The following is a 15,779-nucleotide window of genomic DNA, read 5'->3' as shown; positions in this document are numbered from 1 at the left end:
CATTTAAGAAAATTGTATCGCAGCCGGAGTTCCAGTTCCCACTCCATTTGTGGCACGTAAACGACAGAGACTCAGTTCCTAGTGTCGTTTTGCAGTAGCTGAAGAATTTCAAGCGCCCTTCCTGAGGCAGCCGCGAGAGTGGCGAAACAAGGCGCTCTTGTTGGAGGGTTGGCGCCTGTCGTTACATTTTGGTATTTCTTGGCACTTTTACAGAGGCTCCGGAGCTTAGAGGGACTATACATCATTTATAGCCAACACTTTCAATACGTCATCTGTGCGGGCTTACGTTGAAGCTTTAGAGTTGGAACAAAGCTAAGTATAAAGATTTTTTATGCTCGGAAGTGTGGCTACGGGGGGTTTCCAAGTTTTTGTTAATATTAGGCAGATTTTGGATTATTTCCCACTGCTCTATTGACATATTCTATTTGGGGCTCTATTCCTTTGAGGGGTCTCTGTTTAAACAGCCTGGTTCTGGGTCGGGGTTAGATTAGGTAGGGTAGGTTTTGGTGTTCCTTTTACATTTATTTATATGTATAAGAGGGGAGGACAGTTTTTTAACCCAACGGTTTTCTCATTTAAAGATGAGTTTTTTCGTTTGGGCTTTTTTTCTGTTCTCCTTTCTTAATAGGAACCGATGATAGGAATTTACTCCAGTATATACAAGGCTTTCAAATACTGAGGTATTGTTCCTTGTTGGAGGTCTGTGGTTTGAGGTTCCATTTGTTAGATTAAGTTTCTAAAGGTGGGATTTTTTTCCTCCTGTTTAAGGGACATTCCAAAACTTACTACATTTCTATTTCAAGCTCCACTTAACAGTTTGTAATAATAAATAATCCTCAATAATCCTTTTGATCCACAGGAGCTACAACTGGAACAGAAAGTCCAGGAACAGGTAATTTTAACTTCATCAGTTCAGATTAAGATCTGATAAAACAAGAGTGCTTGCTCCATTATTCCAAGTTATTCTAATATCTAGTAAAGTTTGAATGTATCTCTTGTTTCATAATAAATAATCCTCAATAATCCTTTTGATCCACAGGACCTACAACTGGAACAGAAAGTCCAGGAACAGGTAATTTTAAGTTCATCAGTTCAGATTAAACTCTGATAAAACAAGTGTGATTGCTACATTATTACAAGTTATTCTAATATCCAGGACAAAGTTCAATATATCACTTATTACATAATAAATAATCCTCAATAATCCTTTTGATCCACAGGACCTACAACTGGAACAGAAAGTCCAGGAACAGGTAATTTTAAGTTCATCAGTTCAGATTAAACTCTGATAAAACAAGTGTGATTGCTACATTATTACAAGTTATTCTAATATCCAGGACAAAGTTCAATATATCACTTATTTCATGATAAATAATCCTCAATAATCCTCTCTTTTCACAGGACCCACAACTGGAACAGAAAGTCCAACAACAGGTAATTTTAAATTCATCAGTTCAGATTACACTCTGATAAAACAAAAGTGCTTGCTCCATTATTCCAAGTTATTCTAATATCCAGGAAAATTAATAATGTGTCACTTATTTCATAATAAATAATCCTCAATAATCCTTTTGATCCACAGGAGCTACAACTGGAACAGAAAGTCCAGGAACAGGTAATTTTAACTTCATCAGTTCAGATTAAGATCTGATAAAACAAGAGTGCTTGCTCCATTATTCCAAGTTATTCTAATATCTAGTAAAGTTTGAATGTATCTCTTGTTTCATAATAAATAATCCTCAATAATCCTTTTGATCCACAGGACCTACAACTGGAACAGAAAGTCCAGGAACAGGTAATTTTAAGTTCATCAGTTCAGATTAAACTCTGATAAAACAAAAGTCCTTCCTACATTATGACATGTTATTCTAATATCCAGGAAAATTAATATAGTGTCACTTATTTCATAATAAATAATCCTCAATAATCCTCTCTTTCCACAGGACCCACAACTGGAACAGAAAGTCCAACAACAGGTAATTTTAAATTCATCAGTTCAGATTACACTCTGATAAAACAAGAGTGCTTGCTCCATTATTCCAAGTTATTCTAATATCCAGGAAAATTAATAATGTGTCACTTATTTCATAATAAATAATCCTCAATAATCCTTTTGATCCACAGGACCTACAACTGGAACAGAAAGTCCAGGAACAGGTAATTTTAAGTTCATCAGTTCAGATTAAACTCTGATAAAACAAGTGTGATTGCTACATTATTACAAGTTATTCTAATATCCAGGACAAAGTTCAATATATCACTTATTTCATGATAAATAATCCTCAATAATCCTCTCTTTTCACAGGACCCACAACTGGAACAGAAAGTCCAACAACAGGTAATTTTAAATTCATCAGTTCAGATTACACTCTGATAAAACAAGAGTGCTTGCTCCATTATTCCAAGTTATTCTAATATCCAGGAAAATTAAAATGTGTCACTTATTTCATAATAAATAATCCTCAATAATCCTTTTGATCCACAGGACCTACAACTGGAACAGAAAGTCCAGGAACAGGTAATTTTAAGTTCATCAGTTCAGATTAAACTCTGATAAAACAAGAGTGCTTGCTCCATTATTCCAAGTTATTCTAATATCCAGGAAAATTAATAATGTGTCACTTATTTCATAATAAATAATCCTCAATAATCCTCTCTTTCCACAGGACCCACAACTGGAACAGAAATTCCAACAACAGGTAATTTTAAGTTCATCAGTTCAGATTACACTCTGATAAAACAAGAGTGCTTGCTCCATTATTCCAAGTTATTCTAATATCCAGGAAAATTAATAATGTGTCACTTATTTCATAATAAATAATCCTCAATAATCCTTTTGATCCACAGGACTTACAACTGGAACAGAAAGTCCAGGAACAGGTAATTTTAAGTTCATCAGTTCAGATTAAACTCTGATAAAACAAGTGTGATTGCTACATTATTACAAGTTATTCTAATATCCAGGACAAAGTTCAATATATCACTTATTACATAATAAATAATCCTCAATAATCCTTTTGATCCACAGGACCTACAACTGGAACAGAAAGTCCAGGAACAGGTAATTTTAAGTTCATCAGTTCAGATTAAACTCTGATAAAACAAGTGTGATTGCTACATTATTACAAGTTATTCTAATATCCAGGACAAAGTTCAATATATCACTTATTTCATGATAAATAATCCTCAATAATCCTCTCTTTTCACAGGACCCACAACTGGAACAGAAAGTCCAACAACAGGTAATTTTAAATTCATCAGTTCAAATTACACTCTGATAAAACAAAAGTGCTTGCTCCATTATTCCAAGTTATTCTAATATCTAGTAAAGTTTGAATGTAACTCTTGTTTCATAATAAATAATCCTCAATAATCCTTTTGATCCACAGGACCTACAACTGGAACAGAAAGTCCAGGAACAGGTAATTTTAAGTTCATCAGTTCAGATTAAACTCTGATAAAACAAGTGTGATAGCTACATTATTACAAGTTATTCTAATATCCAGGAAAATTAATATAGTGTCACTTATTTCATAATAAATAATCCTCAATAATCCTCTCTTTCCACAGGACCCACAACTGGAACAAAAGTCCAGAAATAGGTAATTCTAAATTCATCAGTTCAGATTAAGATCTGATAAAACAAGAGTGCTTGCTCCATTATTCCAAGTTATTCTAATATCCAGGAAAATTAATAATGTGTCACTTATTTCATAATAAATAATCCTCAATAATCCTTTTGATCCACAGCAGCTACAACTGGAACAGAAAGTCCAGGAACAGGTAATTTTAAGTTCATCAGTTCAGATTAAACTCTGATAAAACAAAAGTCCTTCCTACATTATGACATGTTATTCTAATATCCAGGAAAATTAATATAGTGTCACTTATTTCATAATAAATAATCCTCAATAATCCTCTCTTTCCACAGGACCCACAACTGGAACAGAAATTCCAACAACAGGTAATTTTAAGTTCATCAGTTCAGATTACACTCTGATAAAACAAGAGTGCTTGCTCCATTATTCCAAGTTATTCTAATATCCAGGAAAATTAATAATGTGTCACTTATTTCATAATAAATAATCCTCAATAATCCTTTTGATCCACAGGACTTACAACTGGAACAGAAAGTCCAGGAACAGGTAATTTTAAGTTCATCAGTTCAGATTAAACTCTGATAAAACAAGTGTGATTGCTACATTATTACAAGTTATTCTAATATCCAGGACAAAGTTCAATATATCACTTATTTCATGATAAATAATCCTCAATAATCCTTTTGATCCACAGGACCTACAACTGGAACAGAAAGTCCAGGAACAGGTAATTTTAAGTTCATCAGTTCAGATTAAACTCTGATAAAACAAGTGTGATTGCTACATTATTACAAGTTATTCTAATATCCAGGACAAAGTTCAATATATCACTTATTACATAATAAATAATCCTCAATAATCCTTTTGATCCACAGGACCTACAACTGGAACAGAAAGTCCAGGAACAGGTAATTTTAAATTCATCAGTTCAGATTAAACTCTGATAAAACAAGTGTGATTGCTGCATTATTACAAGTTATTCTAATATCCAGGACAAAGTTCAATATATCACTTATTTCATGATAAATAATCCTCAATAATCCTCTCTTTTCACAGGACCCACAACTGGAACAGAAAGTCCAACAACAGGTAATTTTAAATTCATCAGTTCAGATTAAACTCTGATAAAACAAAAGTCCTTCCTACATTATGACACGTTATTCTAATATCCAGGAAAATTAATAATGTGTCACTTATTTCATAATAAATAATCCTCAATAATCCTCTCTTTCCACAGGACCCACAACTGGAACAGAAAGTCCAACAACAGGTAATTTTAAGTTCATCAGTTCAGATTACACTCTGATAAAACAAGAGTGCTTGCTCCATTATTCCAAGTTATTCTAATATCCAGGAAAATTAATAATGTGTCACTTATTTCATAATAAATAATCCTCAATAATCCTCTCTTTCCACAGGACCCACAACTGGAACAGAAAGTCCAGGAACAGGTAATTTTAAGTTCATCAGTTCAGATTAAGCTCTGATAAAACAAGAGTGCTTGCTACATTATTCCAAGTTATTCTAATATCCAGGACAAAGTTAATATATCACTTATTTCATAATAAATAATCCTCAATAATCCTTTTGATCCACAGGACCTACAACTGGAACAGAAAGTCCAGGAACAGGTAATTTTAAGTTCATCAGTTCAGATTAAACTCTGATAAAACAAGTGTGATTGCTACATTATTACAAGTTATTCTAATATCCAGGACAAAGTTCAATATATCACTTATTTCATGATAAATAATCCTCAATAATCCTCTCTTTTCACAGGACCCACAACTGGAACAGAAAGTCCAACAACAGGTAATTTTAAATTCATCAGTTCAGATTACACTCTGATAAAACAAAAGTACTTGCTCCATTATTCCAAGTTATTCTAATATCCAGGAAAATTAATAATGTGTCACTTATTTCATAATAAATAATCCCAGGTTCAAAAACTCATCAATCCTAATTCGACCCCTTTACAAAAAGATTTTTTAAGGGTCAAAATGAAAAGAGAAGAAAATGTAAATATCGCAAAACCTTGGGGTACATTTGCCGGGTACAAATATAGTCACTTAGCTTTTGCCCAAAGAAAGCTCCATTAAAGGTGAATTCATTTCATTTCAGTGTCCATAGTTGTAACTTCTTAAACTCGACGTGTAACTCCCACTCTTTCTCATATATATTCCACTTTTCACAGGACCCACAACTGGAACAGAAAGTCCAGGAACAGGTAATTTTAAGTTCATCAGTTCAGATTAAACTCTGATAAAACAAGAGTGCTTGCTCCATTATTCCAAGTTATTCTAATATCCAGGAAAATTAATAATGTGTCACTTATTTCATAATAAATAATCCTCAATAATACTCTCTTTCCACAGGACCCACAACTGGAACAAAAAGTCCAGAAATAGGTAATTCTAAATTCATCAGTTCAGATTAAGATCTGATAAAACAAGAGTGCTTGCTCCATTTTTCCAAGTTATTCTAATATCCAGGAAAATTAATAATGTGTCACTTATTTCATAATAAATAATCCTCAATAATCCTTTTGATCCACAGCAGCTACAACTGGAACAGAAAGTCCAGGAACAGGTAATTTTAAGTTCATCAGTTCAGATTAAACTCTGATAAAACAAAAGCCCTTCCTACATTATGACATGTTATTCTAATATCCAGGAAAATTAATATAGTGTCACTTATTTCATAATAAATAATCCTCAATAATCCTCTCTTTCCACAGGACCCACAACTGGAACAGAAATTCCAACAACAGGTAATTTTAAATTCATCAGTTCAGATTACACTCTGATAAAACAAGAGTGCTTGCTCCATTATTCCAAGTTATTCTAATATCCAGGAAAATTAATAATGTGTCACTTATTTCATAATAAATAATCCTCAATAATCCTTTTGATCCACAGGACCTACAACTGGAACAGAAAGTCCAGGAACAGGTAATTTTAAGTTCATCAGTTCAGATTAAGATCTGATAAAACAAGAGTGCTTGCTCCATTATTCCAAGTTATTCTAATATCTAGTAAAGTTTGAATGTATCTCTTGTTTCATAATAAATAATCCTCAATAATCCTTTTGATCCACAGGACCTACAACTGGAACAGAAAGTCCAGGAACAGGTAATTTTAAGTTCATCAGTTCAGATTAAACTCTGATAAAACAAGTGTGATTGCTACATTATTACAAGTTATTCTAATATCCAGGACAAAGTTCAATATATCACTTATTTCATGATAAATAATCCTCAATAATCCTCTCTTTTCACAGGACCCACAACTGGAACAGAAAGTCCAACAACAGGTAACTTTAAATTCATCAGTTCAGATTACACTCTGATAAAACAAAAGTGCTTGCTCCATTATTCCAAGTTATTCTAATATCCAGGAAAATTAATAATGTGTCACTTATTTCATAATAAATAATCCTCAATAATCCTTTTGATCCACAGGAGCTACAACTGGAACAGAAAGTCCAGGAACAGGTAATTTTAACTTCATCAGTTCAGATTAAGATCTGATAAAACAAGAGTGCTTGCTCCATTATTCCAAGTTATTCTAATATCTAGTAAAGTTTGAATGTATCTCTTGTTTCATAATAAATAATCCTCAATAATCCTTTTGATCCACAGGACCTACAACTGGAACAGAAAGTCCAGGAACAGGTAATTTTAAGTTCATCAGTTCAGATTAAACTCTGATAAAACAAGTGTGATTGCTACATTATTACAAGTTATTCTAATATCCAGGACAAAGTTCAATATATCACTTATTACATAATAAATAATCCTCAATAATCCTTTTGATCCACAGGACCTACAACTGGAACAGAAAGTCCAGGAACAGGTAATTTTAAATTCATCAGTTCAGATTAAACTCTGATAAAACAAGTGTGATTGCTACATTATTACAAGTTATTCTAATATCCAGGACAAAGTTCAATATATCACTTATTTCATGATAAATAATCCTCAATAATCCTCTCTTTCACAGGACCCACAACTGGAACAGAAAGTCCAACAACAGGTAATTTTAAATTCATCAGTTCAGATTACACTCTGATAAAACAAAGTGCTTGCTCCATTATTCCAAGTTATTCTAATATCCAGGAAAATTAATAATGTGTCACTTATTTCATAATAAATAATCCTCAATAATCCTTTTGATCCACAGGAGCTACAACTGGAACAGAAAGTCCAGGAACAGGTAATTTTAAGTTCATCAGTTCAGATTAAACTCTGATAAAACAAAAGTCCTTCCTACATTATGACAATGTTATTCTAATATCCAGGAAAATTAATATAGTGTCACTTATTTCATAATAAATAATCCTCAATAATCCTCTCTTTCCACAGGACCCACAACTGGAACAGAAAGTCCAACAACAGGTAATTTTAAGTTCATCAGTTCAGATTACACTCTGATAAAACAAGAGTGCTTGCTCCATTATTCCAAGTTATTCTAATATCCAGGAAAATTAATAATGTGTCACTTATTTCATAATAAATAATCCTCAATAATCCTCTCTGATCCACAGGCACCCACAACTGGAACAGAAAGTCCAGAAACAGGTAATTTTAAATTCATCAGTTCAGATTAAGCTCTGATAAAACAAGAGTGCTTGCTACATTATTCCAAGTTATTCTAATATCCAGGACAAAGTTCAATATATCACTTATTTCATAATAAATAATCCTCAATAATCCTTTTGATCCACAGGACCTACAACTGGAACAGAAAGTCCAGGAACAGGTAATTTTAAGTTCATCAGTTCAGATTAAACTCTGATAAAACAAGTGTGATTGCTACATTATTACAAGTTATTCTAATATCCAGGACAAAGTTCAATATATCACTTATTTCATGATAAATAATCCTCAATAATCCTCTCTTTTCACAGGACCCACAACTGGAACAGAAAGTCCAACAACAGGTAATTTTAAATTCATCAGTTCAGATTACACTCTGATAAAACAAGAGTGCTTGCTCCATTATTCCAAGTTATTCTAATATCCAGGAAAATTAATAATGTGTCACTTATTTCATAATAAATAATCCTCAATAATCCTTTTGATCCACAGGAGCTACAACTGGAACAGAAAGTCCAGGAACAGGTAATTTTAAGTTCATCAGTTCAGATTAAACTCTGATAAAACAAAAGTCCTTCCTACATTATGACACGTTATTCTAATATCCAGGAAAATTAATAATGTGTCACTTATTTCATAATAAATAATCCTCAATAATCCTCTCTTTCCACAGCACCCACAACTGGAACAGAAATTCCAAAAACAGGTAATTTTAAATTCATCAGTTCAGATTAAGCTCTGATAAAACAAGAGTGCTTGCTACATTATTCCAAGTTATTCTAATAACCAGGAAAATTAATAATGTGTCACTTATTTCATAATAAATAATCCTCAATAATCCTCTCTTTCCACAGCACCCACAACTGGAACAGAAATTCCAAAAACAGGTAATTTTAAATTCATCAGTTCAGATTAAGCTCTGATAAAACAAGAGTGCTTGCTACATTATTCGAAGTTATTCTAATATCCAGGACAAATTTCAATGTATCACTTATTTCATGATAAATAATCCTCAACTGGGGCATTCGGCACTGCTCATTCGTCCACCCTCCTTTTACCACCAACAGAAGACACAGGACCAGCTGCTTCTTTGACAAATTTGGAATTTATTATGGCCGAAGCAAGCAGTTTTCCTAATCCCTCTCCCTAACCGCCACAGACCGCGGCAACGAAGCCTCGTTTGCCGGGGGCTCCCCCCTGTATGTGCTCCTTGGCTGCGGCATACCCAGTCCTGTAAACCCTAGTGCCCCTCCCCCCCAGTTTGTAGCTTCAATGTAATCCTCTAGGTCCAAATTAAAGATATCTAGCCCTATGTCTGATAGATGGACCCCGTCTGGTCTGTACAACCCTGCAGAGGCTTCTGTGAGGAGGGTATGTGCAACAGAATGACCCTTTAGGGTGGCTAGAAACTTGGCCATCCACTTGTTAAGCTTCCTCCTAGTCTGGTCAACGGCTGCATGGGACCGCTCCCCTCGCCACACCCTGCGCGGTATAATATCAGACAAGACCAACCGCAATTGTGGGTATGAGGATGCCAATTGTAACATATCGTGTTGCATTTTTTTAAAAAGGAGGATGCTATTTACCAGTGCTAGATCATTGCCCCCTAGATGCACAATCTGGACTTGAGGGGGGGGGGGGTGAGAGTTCAATCTCCATACCAAGGTTGGCAGCAACTGTGCCCATCGCATCCCTCGTAGTCCTAGCCAAGTGACTGTTACTTACCCTCTGGGGAAACCCAAGTTCTCCCCGTGGGGCCGTACTGCTGCCCTCCTACAAGCCCAATGCACGAAGGAATGACCACAGATCCATATTTCGCGCTCTTTCACCTGGGCACCTGCAATGTGTGAAGCAAGGTGTTATTGACAAGGGTAAATGCAATACATGAAATAAGGGATATTACAAGCAAAGCTAAAAGATGACGTGAGAGCGGGCCCGGTAAGGCACAATACCCCTTTTGATAGGAAACCCCTTAGGCTTACTGGGTGCCCTGGTTGTTGGTGTACTGATATAAGTCTTGTAGGCCTGCGACTTCCAGCGGCCCAGGTTCATAATTTGCTGCGCTGTCATCCCTTGGGCCGCCGCCGCCGCTGCTCCTATGCGAAAGGAATGGGGACTAAAACTGGTAGGCAACCCTGCTTGTTGTACACATAGAGCCAGCACCCGGGTGAACTGAAAACGAGTGAGTGGTGATCCGTTCTGATGGACTAGCAGCCACTCCCCCCTTGTGGGCCAAATCTGAAGGTACTCGGACAGTGACCGCACCGGGCATGTCCTCCTGTCCTTTTGCTGATGTAAAGATAGGCAGGTTCCCTTAGACAGCTGGTCGGTTTTGGATTTTCTGATTGCTAAGGTTACGGAGCCCCCGTGCAAGGTGACATCCCTTAGCAATAGCCCCATCTCGGGGGAAGCGTTATGTGACTTAGCCACTAGCTCACTCACCCACAGCTCCCCGAAAAATGCTAAAGAAAAGGCACCGCGGAATAGGCAAGTCTCTTGGGGGGTGGCACATACTGCTCCAGTCGCCTGGGACAGTTGTAGCAGTTCGCCGTGCATAATGGGCCGCCTCCCATCGCGACGATGCCCTTCCTCCCTATGCCACCCTCGTAACAATCTAGTGACTACAGAACTGCGTGTCCGATTGTCTAGTCCCATCGCCTTTGCAAAGAAACCTATGGCCGCCAAGGTGACGGCCACTCGGCCCTTTCCAACCCCGTTCGCCCGGGATACCAGGAGATAGCGCACTATGGTGTCTACACTGAATGCCCTCGACTCTCCCTGACCGTCCAGGTCATCCAGGAAAGTCGCCAGGGCACTCAGGTATCTTCTCCTTGTGACTTCTGACAGAGAGGACAGCATTAGTTCCCAAACTGCTACGAGCCAAACTGCCAGACGCTGGCCGGTATTGGAGTCGGCGATGGGTCCGCCGTCGGAGCTCGCATTCTGAATTCTGAAAACTTAAAACGAGACAAAGCATCAGCTATGGAGTTCTGCTTGCCTGGCACATGCTGCGCTTTGATCACTATATTCCCATGAAGACACTGCAACACTATGTCCCGCAACAAGTTAACTGTGCGTATCGTATGGGCGGACAACCTGTTGAGTGCTTCAACTACCGCCATGTTGTCCGAGTGGAACAGTAGTGCCTGATTTGCGAGTCTCTGGCCCCAAATGTGGAAAATCGCCATAATGGGAAACAATTCGAGGAAGGTAATATCCTTCGTGGTCCCTGACTCCACCCAAGTTGGGGGCCAGCGCGCCGCGCACCAGGCTCCTTGAAAATAAATGCCAAAACCTTCCCCCCCTGCTGCGTCCGTGTACACCTGGAGAGCTGACAAAGGGGTAGGGGCATCATGCCAGAAGGAGATTCCGTTGAATTGCGTCAGGAATGTCTCCCAAACGCTAAGATCGGCTTTGATGGCCTGAGTGACTCTTATGTGGTAATGAGGTTGTGTCACCCCCATCATTGCAAATGCTAATTTCCTTGCAAAGACTCGACCCATGGGAATGACCCGCGTTGCGAAGCATAAGAGACCCAGGACTTCTTGGAATTGTTGTAGCGTGGCTTTTCGCTGTTGCCTCAGCTGCCACAGTGCCGCCCTTAATTTGGCGATTTTGTATCCCGGGAGCCGCGACAGTTGGCCTCTGACGTCTAATTCGATACCCAGAAAAGTGAGGACCGTGCTAGGGCCGACCGTTTTGTCTGCTGCCAAGGGTATGCCAAATCTCTGGGCCACCTCCGAAAATGCTTGCAGCATGGCTGCGCACTGGCGGTTATCCCGGCCGATGCACAGGAAATCGTCAAGGTAATGGACCAATGCCCCCCCTGGGGCCACCTGTTCCACCACCCATTGGACAAACGAACTAAATTGTTTGAAGTAGGCACAAGAAATTGAGCAGCCCATTGGCATACAGTGGTCAAAATAGTACTTGTCCTCGAAGCGAAAACCGAATAGGTGGAAGGAGTCCGGGGAAATCGGTAGCAATCGAAATGCTGACTCTATGTCTGCTTTCGCCAGATAGGCCTCGCGGCCATGTGCCCGAATGATTTTGATGAACTGGTCTAAAGAAGTGTATTGCACTGAACACTCCTCCGGGTCAATAAAATCATTCACTGAGCGTTCTAATGGATAGGATAGGTTATGAATAAGCCTAAATTTACCCGGGTCCTTCTTTGGTATGATGCCAATGGGGGAAATTATTGCGGCTGAATAAGGGAGTGTGTCAAATGGGCCCACTAACCGCTGGAGCCGCAGCTCCTTTTCTATCTTTTCCCTAGCTACCTGCTTGTAAGTATCTATGGACTTGGCATTTTTTGGGCATATGATCGATTGGAGCAGTTCCCCTTTGTAAGGAATTGGGTAGCCCATTTGAAATCCCTGCCTAATAGCATCAGCACTCGTCTCGTCTGGGTACTTAGCCAGCCAGTGCCACATGGGCTGCAGTTTAATGGGAGACGGGGCGAGCTCTGTCAAGCACTTGTGGGGTGTGGTGCGAGGGGCCTCTTCTATCTTTTGGTGATCTGCACTGCACAAAAGGGTGACCGACCCCACATTGTGAGCATGCATGGCGGAACTTACAGGGATGCCACGTACACTGTCCCCCGTTATATTGCCTGCATACCCCTTTACCTCCCTGGGGATTGATGGTTTTCCTCGCCCCCCAATCTGGAGAAAGGATTGCCCTTGCCTAGTATTCGTCTGCACTGTTGTGTCCCAGAGACTATATCCTTTCTCTTGGGGAAAAGGCCGGTTAGCGGGCATTTCTTCTAGTCATAGGTCCACCAATTTATGCTGCCATGTAATAGCTGGGTCATCGGCCATGCTCTTCCGGAATTTCGTATCATAATTGAGCCACGCCCACCCCCCATAGCGTTTGTGGGCTCCAATGATGGAGTGCATATATCGGATCAAGTATTGGCTCATTCCGGGGTCTTTTGCGACTACCACTGACATGAAGATATGGAACGCGGAAGTCCAGTTGTTAATGGACTTAACTACGCGCGGTTTTCTCTCCATACCAATGGTATTCAAAATTTTTTCCTGTACATTCCCGCCCTCCTCTTCTGACTCCCGTAAATGGAGTGAGAAAATATCAATGAACTCCCGTTTCCATATCTTTTCCTTCATTGTTTTAGAGACACATCTAGACAGTGTGAATACCTGGCAAACCACGTCAGCACGCGGATTAACCACCCCATGCTGAGAGACAGGATTGTCGAGGGCTTGAGCAGTCAGTGCGTGGGGCGAGTCTGTCCCGGCTAAGGGTGTCTTGGTCGATGCTGGGGTGGCCTCACTCCCTGCCTGGGACGGACTCAATATAGGGCGAGCGTCAAAGTCAGTTAGCACTTTCCTAAGGACCTCTATCACGGATGTATCCTTCGTGTGCTGTGGTGTATAGTAATTGGCAGACTCACCCGCTGCAGACAGCGCCTGAGGCACGTTGGTAGCTAAGGCTGCCACCGGTGAAGGTCCATTTTCACGGGGCAGCAGCTGCTTGGGAGTCGATGCCGCTGATGTTGCTCCTCCCATGGACTGCAGCTTTTGTGAAACGGATGCCGCCCCATGCTGATCAATAAGTTTTTGTAGGTCGACCATCAGCGTGTCCGAGTCTTGGGAGTCTGCGTTCCGCGCCGTCGTTGATCTCTTCCTGCTGGTGGGTGTCCGGGGCTTATTGGTGTGCTTCACCGTCGCCACGGTTCCTCCTTGCATCTTGCGACAAGACGTCGCTGGGGTCCCTCCTTGTGTCTTGCAACGAGAAGGCATATCTGCAGTAAAATCACTAAGAAGAGAATTTTATTAGCATGCTTATGTCGGTATGACGCCCAAAACAAAATGTGCATCTCTTTGAATTAATGGCAAATAATTAACTGTGGGGTACACCTGCAGTGATTATATGACTAAGAGCCTGCCCAGGGATGGGAAAATGTGGGATACATATGCAACAAACAAATAAATAAATAAGTGGCAAAATATTCGAATGGTACTGTCTGAAACTGTAGTGAAAACTATGATGAAGCTAACAAGCAGAATAGCATGGCCAGGGCTCCCTCCAGTGGTCAATCACAAAATTGCAGCCCTAGGCTGTTCATAAAGCCCTGCAACCTTCCTTGGAAACGAAAGTAATCTTTAAATTGCTGGGGTGCCGTGACCCACCCCTATTGTATGTCATCACAGACCCGGCAGGAGCGCGAATTTTCACACCTTTTAATACTGGCTCGAATAACACCCCCACGTGTTGAGCAGAGGCAAGATTAAAACTGCTGTAACACAGGAAAGATAAATGGAGGCCAAATGGGCATTTCAAGCCCCACCAACAAGCAGGAAAAGGACTTTTGTCAGCAAATAAGGAGGAGATTTAAAGCATGCAAAAGGAGCGTTTAAAGCAGACAACCTAAAGCACTCTGGAAGGAAAATTTTCCAGTCAGTCCAGTTCTCCCTGCTACATCCCCAATCTCCTGTGCCGTGTATGGGAGGGGCGCAACATGCCTCAAACCAGCCCTCCTCGTTATGCTAACGGCTGGCACAAAGGAAAGGTAAATGGAGGTCAGATGGGCATTTCAAGCCCCAGGGCGAAGCTGGAGAGAGAAAAAGGAAAATTAGAGCAGGCAAGGGACTTCACTGTTGGAGTCAGGCTTGCAGAGTTCTCCCTGGTACTATCCCCCAGTCTCCTGTGCCCTGTATGGGAGGGGGGCGACATGCCCCAAACCTGCCATCTTCATTATGCTAATAGCTGGCAGAAAGGAAAGATAAAGGGAGGCCAAATGGGCATTTCAAGCCCCACCGACAAAGCAGGAAAAGATAGCAGGCAAACAAGCAGGAGATTTAAATCATGCAAAAAGGAGCATTTAAAAGCACACAACCTGAGGCGCTCTGGGTTCAAATCAGGCCTTCTCCAGGTATGTAAGCGTGTTCAGATCTCTGTCCTCCTTTAACTCAGCTCCTCTGGGTTGTGAAGTAGGAAAAATTCAAGTAGGGCCTTCCTGAGGTAAAACCACGTGTTGGTATCTGTGTTCATTCTGCTCAGCTCAGTTCAGCTCCTCTGGGTTGCTGATTCCTGCTCGAAAGGACCTTTCCTTACCTGCTGACCCCTTTTATGACTTCCCTCTCCGTCCCGCCCCCCCCCCCCTTTCCCTATTTTCCTTAACCCTTTCCTTCCTGCTGGCCTACAGCCCAGTTGTGTCCGGCCTCCCTAATTGGTTTGGCCTCCTCCTTTTTTTCCACAGAATCTACAGCCTGGACAGAAAGTACAGTGTCAGGTAATTTTAAGTACATCAGCTCATTTTTAATCCAGATTGAACAATAGTGCTTACTTCATTATTCTAGGTTATTCAAATATCCAGGAAAATTTCAATGTATCACTTATTTAATAATAAATAATCCTCAATAATCCTTTTGTTCCACAGGACCTACAACTGGAACAGAAAGTCCAACAACAGGTAATTTTAAATTCATCAGTTCAGTTTAAGATCTGATAAAACAAGAGTGCTTGCTCCATTATTCCAAGTTATTCTAATATCTAGGAAAATTTGAATGTATCTCTTATTTCATAATAAATAATCCTCAATAATCCTTTTTTTTCCC

At 39.8% G+C, this 15,779-nt stretch overlaps 1 protein-coding gene across 1 annotated transcript in view; it reads left to right on the top strand.

The window, feature by feature from the left end:
* Window positions 1–15,779, top strand: part of LOC115479047 (mucin-2-like) — a 245,734-nt gene that overhangs the window by 144,286 nt on the left and 85,669 nt on the right. Inside the window, exons 108-152 of the mRNA XM_030216763.1 lie at window positions 860–892; window positions 1,040–1,072; window positions 1,221–1,253; window positions 1,402–1,434; window positions 1,583–1,615; window positions 1,763–1,795; window positions 1,944–1,976; window positions 2,125–2,157; window positions 2,306–2,338; window positions 2,486–2,518; window positions 2,667–2,699; window positions 2,848–2,880; window positions 3,029–3,061; window positions 3,210–3,242; window positions 3,390–3,422; window positions 3,751–3,783; window positions 3,932–3,964; window positions 4,113–4,145; window positions 4,294–4,326; window positions 4,475–4,507; window positions 4,656–4,688; window positions 4,837–4,869; window positions 5,018–5,050; window positions 5,198–5,230; window positions 5,379–5,411; window positions 5,794–5,826; window positions 5,975–6,007; window positions 6,156–6,188; window positions 6,337–6,369; window positions 6,518–6,550; window positions 6,698–6,730; window positions 6,879–6,911; window positions 7,060–7,092; window positions 7,240–7,272; window positions 7,421–7,453; window positions 7,601–7,633; window positions 7,781–7,813; window positions 7,963–7,995; window positions 8,327–8,359; window positions 8,508–8,540; window positions 8,689–8,721; window positions 8,870–8,902; window positions 9,051–9,083; window positions 15,422–15,454; window positions 15,602–15,634. Of these exons, the coding sequence (XP_030072623.1) occupies window positions 860–892; window positions 1,040–1,072; window positions 1,221–1,253; window positions 1,402–1,434; window positions 1,583–1,615; window positions 1,763–1,795; window positions 1,944–1,976; window positions 2,125–2,157; window positions 2,306–2,338; window positions 2,486–2,518; window positions 2,667–2,699; window positions 2,848–2,880; window positions 3,029–3,061; window positions 3,210–3,242; window positions 3,390–3,422; window positions 3,751–3,783; window positions 3,932–3,964; window positions 4,113–4,145; window positions 4,294–4,326; window positions 4,475–4,507; window positions 4,656–4,688; window positions 4,837–4,869; window positions 5,018–5,050; window positions 5,198–5,230; window positions 5,379–5,411; window positions 5,794–5,826; window positions 5,975–6,007; window positions 6,156–6,188; window positions 6,337–6,369; window positions 6,518–6,550; window positions 6,698–6,730; window positions 6,879–6,911; window positions 7,060–7,092; window positions 7,240–7,272; window positions 7,421–7,453; window positions 7,601–7,633; window positions 7,781–7,813; window positions 7,963–7,995; window positions 8,327–8,359; window positions 8,508–8,540; window positions 8,689–8,721; window positions 8,870–8,902; window positions 9,051–9,083; window positions 15,422–15,454; window positions 15,602–15,634 (1,485 nt within the window). The remainder of the gene's footprint in view (window positions 1–859; window positions 893–1,039; window positions 1,073–1,220; window positions 1,254–1,401; window positions 1,435–1,582; window positions 1,616–1,762; window positions 1,796–1,943; window positions 1,977–2,124; window positions 2,158–2,305; window positions 2,339–2,485; window positions 2,519–2,666; window positions 2,700–2,847; window positions 2,881–3,028; window positions 3,062–3,209; window positions 3,243–3,389; window positions 3,423–3,750; window positions 3,784–3,931; window positions 3,965–4,112; window positions 4,146–4,293; window positions 4,327–4,474; window positions 4,508–4,655; window positions 4,689–4,836; window positions 4,870–5,017; window positions 5,051–5,197; window positions 5,231–5,378; window positions 5,412–5,793; window positions 5,827–5,974; window positions 6,008–6,155; window positions 6,189–6,336; window positions 6,370–6,517; window positions 6,551–6,697; window positions 6,731–6,878; window positions 6,912–7,059; window positions 7,093–7,239; window positions 7,273–7,420; window positions 7,454–7,600; window positions 7,634–7,780; window positions 7,814–7,962; window positions 7,996–8,326; window positions 8,360–8,507; window positions 8,541–8,688; window positions 8,722–8,869; window positions 8,903–9,050; window positions 9,084–15,421; window positions 15,455–15,601; window positions 15,635–15,779) is intronic.

Source organism: Microcaecilia unicolor, chromosome 10 (genome assembly GCF_901765095.1).
Source record: "Microcaecilia unicolor chromosome 10, aMicUni1.1, whole genome shotgun sequence".
NCBI classification, from domain to species: domain Eukaryota; kingdom Metazoa; phylum Chordata; class Amphibia; order Gymnophiona; family Siphonopidae; genus Microcaecilia; species Microcaecilia unicolor.
This window is presented reverse-complemented; position numbering and strand designations above follow the sequence as displayed.